Raw genomic sequence first — 15285 nt, 5'->3', positions numbered from 1 at the left:
TCCTTTTGTCAAAAGTGAGAAACATATTTACAAGTAACGAAGTGAATTTAAAGAAAAAATCAAGAGTTGGTGTTTGTGTTATGTTGTTTTTTTAATAATATATTTTCGAAAAGAAAAGAAGAAAATAAAATAGAAAAATAACATTCGTAATACTCATCAGCATCATTCAACATAATTATATTCTTATAAATTAATATGCAATAAAGTTATGAAATTTTTTTAAGAATACCAGACTCATTAATATACTTCATCATATTTCTAATATAATATATAATATAATATGAAATTATTCTCTATCATTTTATATATAATTTTGATTATTTAAAATATATCTCTCTTCTCTAACTTTATATTACTTTCTTTTTTTTTTTTTTTTTTTTTTTTTTTCAATATCAAATTACCCATTATAAAATATCTGAAAAATTATAAATAGTATGTATACGATAAATAATGAAAAGAGAATAAAATAGAATAAAATTGTATTTTTATTAATAAAATACGTGATTAAAATGAAATTAATTGACGCTTTTCGTAGGTCCTCACTCGTCGAAATACTGTATAGAAATGAAGGTCTCTTATCCTTGAGAGAGTTCGAACGACTGAATGTTTTTGTTTTACTTTCGTTTAGAAAATTTCTTGGAAATATACAACCTACTGTGTATAACCTTGCCAAATATTATCTATCTCTCTTTATTAGGTCTCGCATTATTACTACTATTAAAAAAAGACAAACATACTTGTAACTTGCGTACAAAGAAAAGGTCGTGTATAAATCTATCGTATTTGATGCCGTATTATTCTCGTTCATTGAATTCTCAAAAATCTGTAAAGAATACGATCATATTAAATAGTATCAGTTTAAAAGTGTGTGTGTGTGTGTGTATATATATGCACGGAGTGACCATAGATGTGTATATATGTATGTATACATATATATATATAATATATATATATATATACATATACATATATGATGAGTATATATGAAAATTAAATATAATGCAAAATATCAATCGATCGCAATTATAAACACAAAATTATTGATAAGAACGTAATTTAAAAGCGAGAGAAATATAAATGTTATGAAAATAAAATTAGAAAATAGAAAAAAAATTACGATTAATAGATCATTTCATTTCCTTGGTACGTAAAATTCATACCTGAATCATCCAACAGATGCATAAGTTCTTAATTAGTTAGAGTCAAGAATATTTAGATTTGCATATTATTAGATTTTATTGTTCAATTAAAACGATCATTAATATTACAGTAATTTCTCTTTGTTTCTCTCTTTTTTTTTTCTTTTTTTTTCCTTTTTTTTTATATCTTTACAACTTTTAATTTTAATCGAATCTTATTTGAAATTTCAGTGTAAAAAACGCGATATAAAAATACGTGATTAAAAATATATTTTATATTTTTTTCATAATAGTAATGTAACATTCAAAATTTTTCAATTGTCGATTAAACATTATATTAAATTTAATCTTATTGTAACGTGATTAATAAAAAGTGGATATTGGCACAACAAATGAACGTGTTATATATATTTCATGCTTTTATATATTGATTGCATGATTAATATATTTTCTTTTTGTTACAGGTGATCATCTTTGGATTGATTAACATCAGTTCTTTGTAAATTTTTTTTCAAAATAGCTGCTGTTCAAAATATATATGTATATATGCATTTCTGAAGACAAATACAAAATATTAAATATTATTATTTACAGTCTGATGATATATATATATATATATATATATATATATATATATATATATTTCTGGTGCTTTTTGTTACTTTCTGCTATTCTTCGTGTACAAATTTATATAAATAAATTAATCATGAAGAAATTTTAATTAAATGTTTTGACATGTAAAATTTTAAGATATGTTTAATTTAATTAATAACATAAATATTATTATATCAATGTTATTAATTCTTGTTCAGTATTAATTTTATTCATTTATTTTAATATAGCTTATTATTGCTATTACATCTTTTCGTATATTTTCTTTATTTTTTTTTTATTATTAAAATATACAGAGAAGATGTGTAATATAAGTTTACAATCTAAAATCATGTTAATTGAATAAAATTATTTTTAATATAATATTAATTGTAGAAATAAATGGTACAGTTTGTTTTAATCATTTTTATTCAATAGATTTTCAGTTGTTGATTACATCCAATGTGATTTTAGTGTCATCATTGCTTGTCCGAAATAGTTTAATCGTTTTGCAACCGCAATGGGTTGTTTTAAAAATAATATAAAATAAAATAAAATCGCGAATTAGTGTCGTTCGCCGATTAGGATTTTTATTTATTTAATTTAACTTATAGATTATAAAAAATACATAACTAATAAACGATATAACTTTTCAATAAATTTTATTACAAGTAAATTTCATTATTTTTCATTAATTTTACTGACTTTTAAATATATTCCTTTTGTTGGATGTAACAAAAATGATGATTGTCTTATTCCATATGGAATTTCCGTTTTTTCGGACACGTCTACTTTATAATTTCGTAAAAATGATGCCAGTCCGACTTTCGATTGATAATCTGCAAATCTTTCGCCTAAATAATGATAAAAATAATTGTATTATGCGTATAATTAGATCGATTGGATATTGACAATAATTGAACTTTTCTTACCCATACAGCTACGAGGTCCTCTACCAAAAGGTATATAAGTTGTATTATTTATTGTATTGTCTTCCTTAATAAATCGTGTTGGATCGAAAACTTCTGGATTCGGATAATTGCTTGGATCATGATGGATTCCCAATATTGGTATAAAGATTGTTTGATTCTTAGGTATAGTAAGTTCAGTGCCATGGAATGTGTAAGAGGATGCTGTACATTTTCTAAATAGATTCCATACCGGTGGATGTTTCCTTAGTGTTTCTGAGAAAAAGAAACAAAAAAAAAAAAAAAAACCATAAACGATGTTTATTAAAAGTTTTAAGAAAAAATAAACACAGAATAGATATTTCCTTAATGTCTCTTTCGTAAAAACTTTTATAATGTACATGAATAATGTTTGTTAATGATAAAAGTTCATTTTATTAGTGGATTCGCATAAAATCGATACGATATAAAATTCATATACCAATTATAAATACATAATCAATATATACGTTCATTGTTCAATTTATTTCAATTTTTTAGAAATTTCGAAAACTTTTTCTTCTTTTCATCATGAGCCATTAATTTAATTATTATTGATCATACATTAAACTTAATTTTCTATGAACAATAAATTAAATTTTGTCTATACGTACCCTGGAATACAGCATGCAAATATTTCATCCTTTTTATCGATTCGAATATTAATGTACCGTTATTTCTCTCATATTCTGTTTTAATCTCTTCACGAAGTTTGTCTTGTATATCATGGTGTTGTGCTAATTCGTAAAGAATATTACTCATAGTCCAGGAAGAGGATTCGAAACCAGCACCAAAAAATAAATAAGCTTGAGCGGCGCAAAGCGAGTCCGTTAGTTCTAAAATATTAAATATATCGTACAGTTATATAAAATATCGTAATATTTCTTAAAACTTTTGAATAAAATAAAGCGAAATTTTGGATAAATTAAGCAAAAAAAAAAAAAAAAAAAAAAAAAAAAAAAAAAAATAAATAAATAAAATAAAATGAAAAAAGGAATAAAAAATATATATTTTTATATCCTACCAATTTCCTCGCCAAGCTTGTTCGGTTGTTCTTTTAATTCCATCAGTATATTTATGAAATCGTGCCTAATAAATTTATTCTTCCTTCTATAATCCATCGTTTCTTTAACTATATTCAGAAAGAAGGTAGTAAGTTTTGAATAATCGAAGAGAAAGCTAAGATGATTGTACAATTTTGGAAAACTTGTACGCAAAGCCTCTCTTATTTCCCTTTTCAGACTGGATTGGAATATTTCTTTACCCATTCTACGAAATTCACTTTTATCGTCGGCGATCGCATTCATTTCGATGCCAAATGCACAATTACCTATGACGTCGGTATTGAATTTACCCATTAATTCATAAACCTCTACGATATTATTGTCAGGCATATTGTTTATATATTGTTCCAAATGATGGGAGCATTCCATTATCAATGGAAACATTTCCTTTAGTTTGCCAGAAGTAAAAGCGGGAGAGAGTTTATTCCTTAAAGGTCTCCATTTTGCTACTTCGAGATGAAAAAGATGTTGCGACAATGGTTCTACCTGAAGGAACGAGGAAAAAAATTTTATGATTGATAATAAAAGTTAAAAAAAAAAATTATTAAACATACGAGAGATATTATTTACGTTACTTTATAATTATAAAATAAGACAATTATGTTACCTTTTTGGTCACGGTCGTGTGTCGTTCAGAGAAACTGGTAAAGTCCTTGATCAAGACGTCTTTTATCAATGCCGAATCTTTTAGAATAAGTATTGGTGTATTTCTAATGAATATACCGATATACGGTTCATTCTTGTACGATAAACAAAGTTCTTCCAAATATGTAGCCAAAATTTTTTTTTGAAATATTACATCTTTAATATTGCCGAATATGGGAATGGGTTGAGGTCCTTTTACACCGCGAATCTTCCAATAATTGAATGTCCTCGTCAGATAGTAATAAAGAAGAAGAATAATCGTAGCGAGACCGCTTAATATTTCAAATATTCCCACCATATTGAGATGTTTGATGATCGCTTAGATATTGTTGCACTCTTTTTTCTAAAAAAGTAATATTAAAAGGATTTATTATTATTTAAAATGAAAAAATCCAATGTTGACAGAATATGATATTTGTTTTCAGATGTATTATAAGTGTTTCAATCTTTTCTTGTTTAAGATATCGAAAAATTTTATTAAGAAACGTTGTGTCTTAATTCACTCTATCACAAAAAAAAGAACAAAAAAAAAGAAAAAAAAAAAAAAAAAAAAAAAAAAAAGAAAAATAAAATAAAATAATAACTTTTAAATTACCATTAGACGTAGGGCACTGTTCAAATGGCTGTGGCTGGTTTCGTTATTATCGAACTATTAAATTTATCGTTAGTTTCTTTATAAAAAATACTTTTGTACGGGAACTTAAATTTTCTGCGATTTTTTTACGAAAACTTGAATCTTCTGTGTCGATCTATTGAGTTTTGCACTTTCTGACTTACAGAACGAGTCTGACGTTGAAGATTTTTTTTTTTTCTTAATGAAGTATTTTTGATAATTTGATAAGGTAATGCTTGCTTAATGTTGATAAGGCATAACGCCTGCGCGTAGCGTTCCGATTTATATTACTTTTACAGACGCAATTCGTGAATATATGTGTGCTAACAAATGTCCGGACTTTTCCTGTGCTGATTTTAAAGAATTTTGTTTGCTCACTTGGTACGATGAATGTAATTAAAGAATATTTTTTTATCTAACAATAAAATTTTACTTTATACATAACAATTAATACTACATATGTATTACCAACTGTAGCTACATACAAAGTGCATTTTTTTTTTTTTTTTTTTTTTATAGCGATGATCTAATTGCAAATAATCAAAGGACACTCGCAAAATTTGTATCTTTTTCATACCAATATATTTGGTGATAATTTTTTATAATTTTCGGAAGCGTATAATGTATAATCGTTATTGAAGAAGGTACAGTATAATGTCGGCCTGTTTGCTTATAAATTCGACATAGATCGTTCGGTTTTTTTTTCTTTTTTTTTTTTTTTCTTTTTTTTTCTGACGATAAGTCTCTTTCATATTTACTCTGCTGTTTTATTTTTTGTTCGAGGTGACACTTTTTAGGTATTAAATTGTTACATGCGACGTGGCGAATTTTTAAGTAAAACTTTATACAACGATATAAACTTGTTTAAAAATGAATTTATTTAATAGAGTTATGTATTATTAGATAAAATACATTTTTGTCAACGTGATACAAGAGCATTTATAACATTTACATAGATATTCAACTTCCTGGTATTGATAAATTCATGTCGTTGACTGTTATTTCCTTTATTTTTTTTTTCTTCTCTTTTTTTTTTACACTTTGACTAAAATGTGGTTGATATGTTTAAACAAGTGTGAGTACGTAGGTTCGAGGTCTTATCAATATGGAAGGATCTTAAAATTTTGAATTCGGGTAATTTTTGAAATATTTGTACTACGTACGATTGAATTAAACAAATGACGTATCTATTGAATAACTTAAGCACAAGTGGATTACTTATCAAATCTTTTTTCGTAGAAAAATTTGATAAGATAAATTCTGATAAGGTAAACAAAATGACGACGAACTCAAGAAAGAAGAATAGTACCTTTGTATTAATGATTTCCCGGCTATCTAACAATTTCTAATGATACGAACGATCTATATATAATTATTATTTTATAATAATTTTATAGAACTAAATATAGGACAATTTCATAGAGCTAAATACTATTATAGTATATTAAATAAGCAACATAATATTTTAAAAGAGGAAAAACAATTTTATCACATGTACAATATAGCTGATGCGTGAAATTAGACATACAAATGTATATCCTATTAATATTAAAAAGAGAACAAAGATGTGACGACTGAAATTAGTTTAATTTGCGATTCATTTTATTATTTATGAAGAAAAATATCGAAACTAGAAATTCAAAAAATTATGAAATTGCGTGGATATGCAATAAAATTTTTTCTAATTAAAACGTAATTTTTTCATGCCCATTTTAATATCATATTGTTAATTACATGTCATATTTTTTTTTTTATTTTTATAATTCAATACTATAATTCGATTCAGTATTCTAGTATTCATTTTGTTCTAATACATGATAAAATTGACGTAGGAGAAAAATTATATTAATTAAATTAGGCACGACGATGAATATTATTAAATATTTACAGTATCAGTTTGTATTAATGAATTCTATATTTGATTGATGACAAAGCATTCTGTGACCTTTGATAAAGTCGGCACGTGGTTAAAATATTTGAATGCGTGAATGAATTTCTGTCTTTATTTTAAATTACATTTACATTTTTGTGTAATAACGTTACATACTTATGTAATAAAATACATTTATAATTCTAATAGAATGACGGTAGAAAGAAATGACATTTTGAGGATGACATTAAGAAAATTGGTTTCTATTTTTGACATTGATAGACAAATTAAAAAAATATAATATCTTTGACATTAAAAAATAAATCATTATAATAGTAAATTTTTTTTATTTAAGAATGTGAAAAGTTAATTATTATAATCAAAATCTATTTTAGAATTATCATAATTTCCCTTGATTGGAATCATTTGGAACCGTGCATATGCGTTGCCTTGTCGATTTGTTTTTTTTTTTTTTTTTTTTTTTAGGATTTACTGTCCCTTTTACAAGATTAGGAACTTCATTAACCAAAAATAAATTATTTATATATCTAAATTGGGCCTGGATTGAACGGATAAAACGATATTCGTATTATCTCAAAAAAGAATATATCTAATATTCCTTATGAAAATCAGTATTATCTTTCAAGTGTAACATTGCACAATTGTGACATTGCATTTTATCTGTGTACATTGTACATTATTTATTATTCAATGACCATAGGAATTTTGATTACTTAGTGATGACGAGACTAATTATAAAGGAAAATTTATTTTAAATATAAAAGATTAAACATCAATCAAATTTTCTCGAATATTGAAACTTCAAAAAAAAAAAAAAAAAAAAAAAAAAAAAAAATCTAAAGATCTCATATCGTATTATTTATAATTATAACGTATACTGTAAATACGGAAGATATTTGCAAATAAAAAAAAGAGCTGACACTCGACACTCGCAATACTGCAAATATATGCGAAATCGATAATCGATATCGATGACATGTCAGTTTCTAAATTTTCTGTAACGTTCAACGTACCAGATAAAATTTAATTAATTTTATTTGAATAGGACAACATTTTCTTAATTTTTTGTCTATTCTCGTTTTATCGCTTTATCGACAAATAAAGAAGCAAAAGAAGAGAAAAAACCAATATGATTCGGACGAGCGAAGATGATTTGAATCTGGCTTGCGTTAAGGAAAAGATCGTTAACGTGAAACGTAATTGTGATTGCTGTGGTCGCGTCATTTGTGATAGTCATAATCACAGGTGCGAAGAGGTGAGCACGAAAAAAAATTATTCGAAATATTGCAATAGAAAATATTCCAAAGAATCGACCTGTCGATCGTCTTTGACGCATTACGACTGTCCAAGAGGGAAACAATGTGTTCGATCGAATGTGAAAAATTGTAAAAAACCTACGATTGAATGCACAAGAATAAAAAAATGTATAAGAGATCCTCATTTGGGTGTATCTGATTGGTCAAATGGAAAACGATGTGTTCGATCAATTGGAAAGAATTGTAAAAATCCAATGATTGAATCCACGATAATCAAAGAATGTATAAGGGATCATGTCGCTGAACCTGACGTTTGTCAAAATGGCAAGGAAATTAAAGCGTGTCAAGATATTCGATATATTAAATGTAACGTTTCTTTACCTTCGTCAAATTCTACAAATGAGAATATTAATGTTGTCTGTAAAAATCTTTCTTCGAAGGAAATAAAAATGAATCACGAAGACACTTGTCCGAGAAAAAATTCACGTACGAAGTTCGATTATTTAGAATTGGATGATCCTGACGTTTGCGTACGCATACCATCTATAATAAAACACATTGAACAATGTAAGCAAAATTTTTTAGAAATAATCAAAGCCTCTTTGATCAATATTGGAAAAAGTAAAGACCCGGAGAAAATAATATCTTCGACTTTACGCGCCGCCCGTGCTAAAGAAGTCGAACATTTGTTGAAGGAAAAGAAATTGGAAAATTCAAATGTTTGCGAAGAATCTTCATCGAGTCATAATGAATTTAAATTCATAAAGAATTTCTGTAGAAATGATTTTCTTTCTGCGGCTTGGAAAGAGTTCGAGAAATGTCGTAGATCGTTCAAAACGAATGTTTGTGAATCATGTGACGTAGACAACGTTATATCTTGCAAAGATGATAATGATATGTTGAAATCGAAAGTTTGTGGACCATGTGGCATTGACAACGTTGTACCTTGCAAAGAAGAGAATGATATGTTGAAATCGAAAGTTTGTGGACCATGTGGCATTGACAACGCTGTACCTTGCATAGAAAAGAATGATACGTTCAATGAACTAAAGGTAGACATCAAACTAATGATCTAACAATTATTTTTTTTTTTATATTGTTATTGGAGAATTATATTAATTCAAAATTATAATGAACAAATTATTTTCTCTTTTTAAATATCCGTACAATTAACGGATGTAGCAAAAGTCAATAAATATAGATTTATCAAAGTATAATATCATAATAATCTTGTAATGTATGTCATTAATAAAATTGAATTTATGCAATTTAATATTTTGATTAGACGCGAGAAGGTTACAAAGACGAGGAGATCAGTGATTTCGTGAAATTAATAGATCTGAAATTGAGGGAAGAACTTACGAAGAATCTTCGAAAAAAATTGTGCTGTGATGATTCGATCGAACTGAAGAATTCTTATTATTGCGTGGCGACGCTTTGTCCGTGTATGACAAAGAATTATAGTTTGAAGGGACCTCTTATACTTGGACCATTTAATTTTGGTCCGCAGAAAGAACAGATCGATGTCTGTCAAAAGGAATCGGATAAATCGAAAAGCATTTGTAGTTCTTTAGATACTCTGGAAACTTTTCATTATTCTCATTGCATAATTGACAGCGATTGCAATGATTCTATAAATTCCTCCAATGTTTCTTCTGGGAACTTGATTTGTCCAGTATTAGATAAAGTAAGTTTTTCTTTTTCTTTCTTTTTTCCTTTTTTTTGCGATTGTAACTTAATTTTAAGCATTTTACGAAGGATCATATTGATTTAAGTGTAATGGAATTGAGCCAACGACATGCAACGATTTCTTGCCGAAGTGTAAACGTCGAGAACCCATTGTTCTTGATCACAGTTGCAGCTATGTGTCCTGTCCGGACAAAAGAGCGGAAGAACATTTGGAAATGTCATATACGAAGAAATCGGAGGAAGTTGCAAAATGGGGCAAGTGTTACGGCGTTCTCAGTTTGAGGTCATTCAAAAAAAAAAAAAAAAAAAAAAAAAAAAAAAGAAAAAAAAAGAAAAGAAAAAAAAATAAAGATATCCAAAGAAATGGGTCACAATGAGGAACGAATTGAAAAAGAATCGTAAACAATTATTTGCAGGCGAGAGAACGGTGACGAAGAGGAATATTTGTTAACTCATGCGTATGGTTTGGATGAACCATTACCATCGAAATTACAACATGCAACCTGTAAACGAGAAGAGGATGTATGTAAGAATATTTGCAGTAGACCATCGCATGTTTGTCGAACTGGTTTTGATGGTGTTTGCATCACCGGCGATGATTTTGATAATTTGGAAAGATTTGAAAAGATTGATAATTGTGGATTTGCCAAACTCTGTCGAAAGCTTTTTAAATGGTTCATTATTATAATTTATGTTCATTCCAACTATCATTCCACTATTAATTCCATTATACTTTCAACTTTTACGATTTATTTCCTTCAGGGCCCATTGCATATCAAAAAATTGGAACGAAATAAGAAGTCATCCCTATATCGTCGTCCATTTGCCATCTTTGAGTTTTTCCGATGAATTTAGATGTAGAGCAAAAAAGACCTTCGATTTATTACAAAATATTCAAGTTATCAACGTCTTACATATCCTATTCATGCATAAAACTACAAAATGAAGAACACACGATTTTCTGCAGATAGGTCGCGTAGGATGGTTAGATGATTCAATGGTTCAGGTACTTTACGTTTTTCCAACGCCGCAAAGTGAGGAATTGTTGACGATCTTGAAAGATTTAATAGCCAGTGTACGTCCTGATATCGATATATCAAAGAGATTATGGATGCTACGGCCGGAACCAAAATGGTATATTTTTTTTTAATTTAAGCCGAACTGAATTATGTACGTATAAACTATTGACTCTTTCTCTTTCTCTTTTTCTTATACTAAAGAATAAGAAAGAGAAAGATATATCATGATAAGACGTGATAACGATAATATGTGAATCTCATCGAGGATCTTTTGTTTATAGCCTTTTGAAAAATTGTGTTAGCGGTAGCGCAAATTTATTTTTTTCATCGGACGTCTATCGAAGAGTCAGATATTTGACAGCCGGTAGACATGCTTTCATTTTACCCGGAGTGATAGATCAAAAAAATATCTTCATTGCTTGCGAATTACAGATACCGATGATGGGTAAATAATTGTTCAATCATTACCATACGAAATTGTTATTTTGATTTGTTTCGTTAATTCGCAAAATGATCGCATCGTATTATCATACAGGGTAAGACAGAAAAACGGGCAATTGTAATAATCGATTTTCTCGTATTTGTCGTTAAAGTATAGATATGTAAAAAAAAAAAAAAAAATGACAATTGAATAAGATGATTTTTCTTTTCTTTACTTTAAGATAAACTATTTATAATTTCTTAAATAATACATTATCCGTTTCTCTGAACGTATACTATAAAAGCTTAATAATCCATTGGTATATTTTATTTAATCTGTATCTAATCTCTAATCTTTTATTCGTTGAAAAATAATTTCAACAGGTTTGCCATTGCAGTTTCAAAAACGTTTATTGAAAAAATCCTACGTAATGCAGCTATTGGATATTAATAAAGTCCAGCATCCTCCGTTCCTACATGTTCATAGTTTCGGTCAGGTAATCTATATTTATCATTATCTCTTTTAATGACATTTAACAAGATTACTCGTAATGTTATTTCTAATAATGTTACGCGTAATGTAAGTTTGGTAATAATGAAAGTGACCAATTTAAAAACTTTGTGTTATATCGATCTTCATTATGATAATATAGAGCTATTCAAATAAAAAAAAATATATATATATATATTGGATAGTACAGGATAGTACAGAGACGTGATCAAACTATATAAAAAAAAAAAAAAAAAAAAATTAATCGAAAATGTATCATTACATTATTTCATAAAATGTCTCATTTCCAAATAAATCGAATCGTTGAACATTTAACAAATAACGAATACATTTACGCACTATCTCATTTATTATACTTATCTAACAAATATGTGAATGCATTTCATTTCATTGGATTTATTACATTAGATGATAAGGGATAAACAATGAAATAAAATTTAAAAATTTTTTAATAATTCTTCTTAATAAATAATTCTTTTTATTAACGTAAAATTAGGTTAGAAATGATAACAATTTATTGTTGTTATTGACTCGTCTATAGCATATTCGATCAATTTTCAACATCAGGTTTATTTAATTTATTTATGAGAAATAATATCAGTCAAGATTTTTGACATTTTTCTTTCTGATCGTTGATTCATTATTTTTTTGATTATATCACCAGATCAAAAACTTCGTCGTTTTCATAATCATTGATTCATTTGATCGTATAATACATAAAATATTATGTAGTTGTGCAGAGGTATGGCTGTAATGGTCATCAAATATCCAATGTACAAGACATGGTTCGTAAAGATAGACAATGGTTTTAATGGACATCAAACTGCAATTGTTCGTTTCAAAAAAGGTATACTTGGAAGCGCAATCAGGAACATAGTAAGTTTTATTATTGTTATATTAAAAATTTCTATTTAAAGAAATTTTTATCATTAAAAATATTATTCGAGGACGGTATTTAAATGAATAATATGTTATTTGTTGAAATTAAGGAACGAACGTGTACTATAAACGAGGATTATTTATGTAAATTGTTGGCTGAAACTTTGCCTGTTCAAATGGAAATTCAAAAATTGATTTATAAAAATCAACAAGAATTTTTCCACGATTTGGAACTGTTTGGTAAATTTTATCATATAAACGTTTAACATATACATACATTTTTTTTTTAAATATCTATACGACGATTATATGATTTAAATTTTTATTGAATTTGATTAGGTGGTATAATACAAGCTTGTCCAAACAATTATTACGATGTTTTAAGTATCGGCGTGTTCATCGAACACGATTTGGCTAAGTCTATTATTATCACCGCAGCAGAAGTTATTCATTTTGGTACAGATATTAGAAACGACATGGCATACTTCTTACCCCAAAATAAAATTCTTCAGAACGAGCTCGATCAGCTGGTAGAAAAAGTTGGGATGATATTGCTAAACGAACACGTTGTGGGATATTTTGGCATCGATGTTGTAACTTTTTATGATCAATTTGATGTAGGAATATACATATATCTATATCCTTTAACCCTTTACATATATTAACACGTTAATCGTTGCGTCAATTTTACACAAATTAATATAATTGTCTTATTACTTTTATTATTTCAAAAAGTATCATACTACAAAGTAAATATCTTTTCTTATGATCAAAAGTTACATTCTTTTGACTTTTTCATTATAAATGAATCCAACAAGATTCGAATATGGATCGTTGATAACATTGATGACATTTAACGTGTTAGCAATTAATGATGCTCATCGTATCACTTATGAAAATAGGTCCAACAATTTTGGGTGGTGGATATAGATCCCTATTATACTGATTTAATAGCATTTAGTGACTGGGTAAAATTTTGTGTTGGTCCATGGAAGGATGATAATAAGAGGTAAGTTTTCTATAATATCAGAAATAGATGGATTTAAATTTTTTGATGAAAATCAACTTGCAGCTATTTTCAACAAAATAATATCACAAATGAATCGAAAGTTAAAAACATAAATGAATTGTTAAACAAAACTAATAGACACGCTATCTGTTGTGCTAAACTCTTCGGCACTGGCTTGTCGAAATATTGTGGAAGTACTTTAATAAATCTTTGCAAGCAAAATCAAATATATTATGACAATAAGGTATTATCTATATATTTAATTATTTATATATAAGTTTATTAATAATTAGTAAGGATTACTGAAATATTAAAGAAATATATGTTTATTATTTTTAATAAATATCTATTAATTAATTTTGTAGGAAAAAATAGGATGTATGATATATCCAACAGATAGTCATAATCGTGCGATCAGTATTGTTTCAATAAATTCAACCAGATTGATGACAATGAAAAAATTTATCGAGGCCTTGAAAGTAATAAATCAATTAGCACTGAGTATCAATGTTAGAGAAACATTCGCGGATACGATAGATTTTTGTCGTAATTTAAAATCAATGGAACATAATCAATAATGAAATATAACCAATGTCGTACATAATAATATTTTATTCTGCGATGTATAAATTACAACGTATTTTTCTTTCTAGATTTATCGTACGAACAATAAAATATTACGATCAATAATAAAACGAATCTTTCAATGATATTTATAACAAAGATATTTTATTATTTTTTAATAAACTTTGTGAACAATCAAATGCACTTCGTGAATTTTCATAATCGCAATTTTTGCATCGATTTTGATGATCGAAGGATCATCAAAATCGATGCAAAATCATCGAAAAATCATCATTCGAAAAATACAAGTTTCCTCCAAACGAGATTAATTTTGAAAAATTTTATTTCTTTTTTTTTTCTTTTTTTTTTTTGCAAAAATCATCTTTGTTAATAAGTAATTTGCATGATTAATTTTCACGCAAGTAAAAGCATCTTTTGAAAATGTAAAAAAAGATAATCTCGCTACCGATTAATAATATTTTATTAATTAGTCGCTTTCGATTAAATTTTATCTTATATATGATTTTCATACGTATGTATGTATATGTAACTACACACGCATACACACACACACACACACACACACACACACACACACACACACACACACACACACACACACACACACACATATATATATTCCTCTTACGGACACATACATATATCGATACATTTTGCACACATATACATACATAAGTAAATAATCAATTTTATACTTAGCTAATGTCGATATATTTTTAGTTTTTTATAAGGTCTATAAATTAAAAAAATAATTATGCAGTATGCTAGAGATAATATTAACGTAAATGCTAAGCACGTAACTGAAAGTAAATGTTTTATAAGTACCTGTATACAGCAACGAGATCATTAATAGAAAGAGAGACAGAGAGATAATATTAGGATATAGATTTCTTCCCCACCAATTTGCCATAATATTCTTGGAAATGAGTTTCCAGTCTTCGGCATGACAATAAAACAAAAAAACAGTCTTGTTCATTAACATTCTATTACAGGAATATTTATAAATATCTGTATATATATATATATA

At 27.1% G+C, this 15285-nt stretch overlaps 1 protein-coding gene across 1 annotated transcript; it reads right to left on the bottom strand.

The window, feature by feature from the left end:
- Positions 1–2198: 2198 nt before the first annotated feature.
- LOC124951411 (probable cytochrome P450 6a17) lies at positions 2199–5153 on the bottom strand. The gene is made up of 6 exons (XM_047499754.1): positions 4982–5153; positions 4349–4729; positions 3702–4227; positions 3292–3513; positions 2663–2914; positions 2199–2584 (listed from the first exon to the last, which is right to left on the bottom strand). Exons 2-6 carry the CDS (start codon positions 4682–4684, stop codon positions 2412–2414), a joined length of 1509 nt encoding a protein of 502 aa, XP_047355710.1. The 5' UTR covers positions 4685–4729; positions 4982–5153; the 3' UTR covers positions 2199–2411.
- Positions 5154–15285: the final 10132 nt, after the last annotated feature.

The sequence above is a fragment of the Vespa velutina genome, chromosome 9 (assembly GCF_912470025.1).
Source record: "Vespa velutina chromosome 9, iVesVel2.1, whole genome shotgun sequence".
Taxonomy (NCBI): Eukaryota; Metazoa; Arthropoda; class Insecta; order Hymenoptera; family Vespidae; genus Vespa; species Vespa velutina.
The sequence above is the reverse complement of the archived record's forward strand: the minus strand, read 5'-3'. Positions and strand labels throughout refer to the sequence as shown.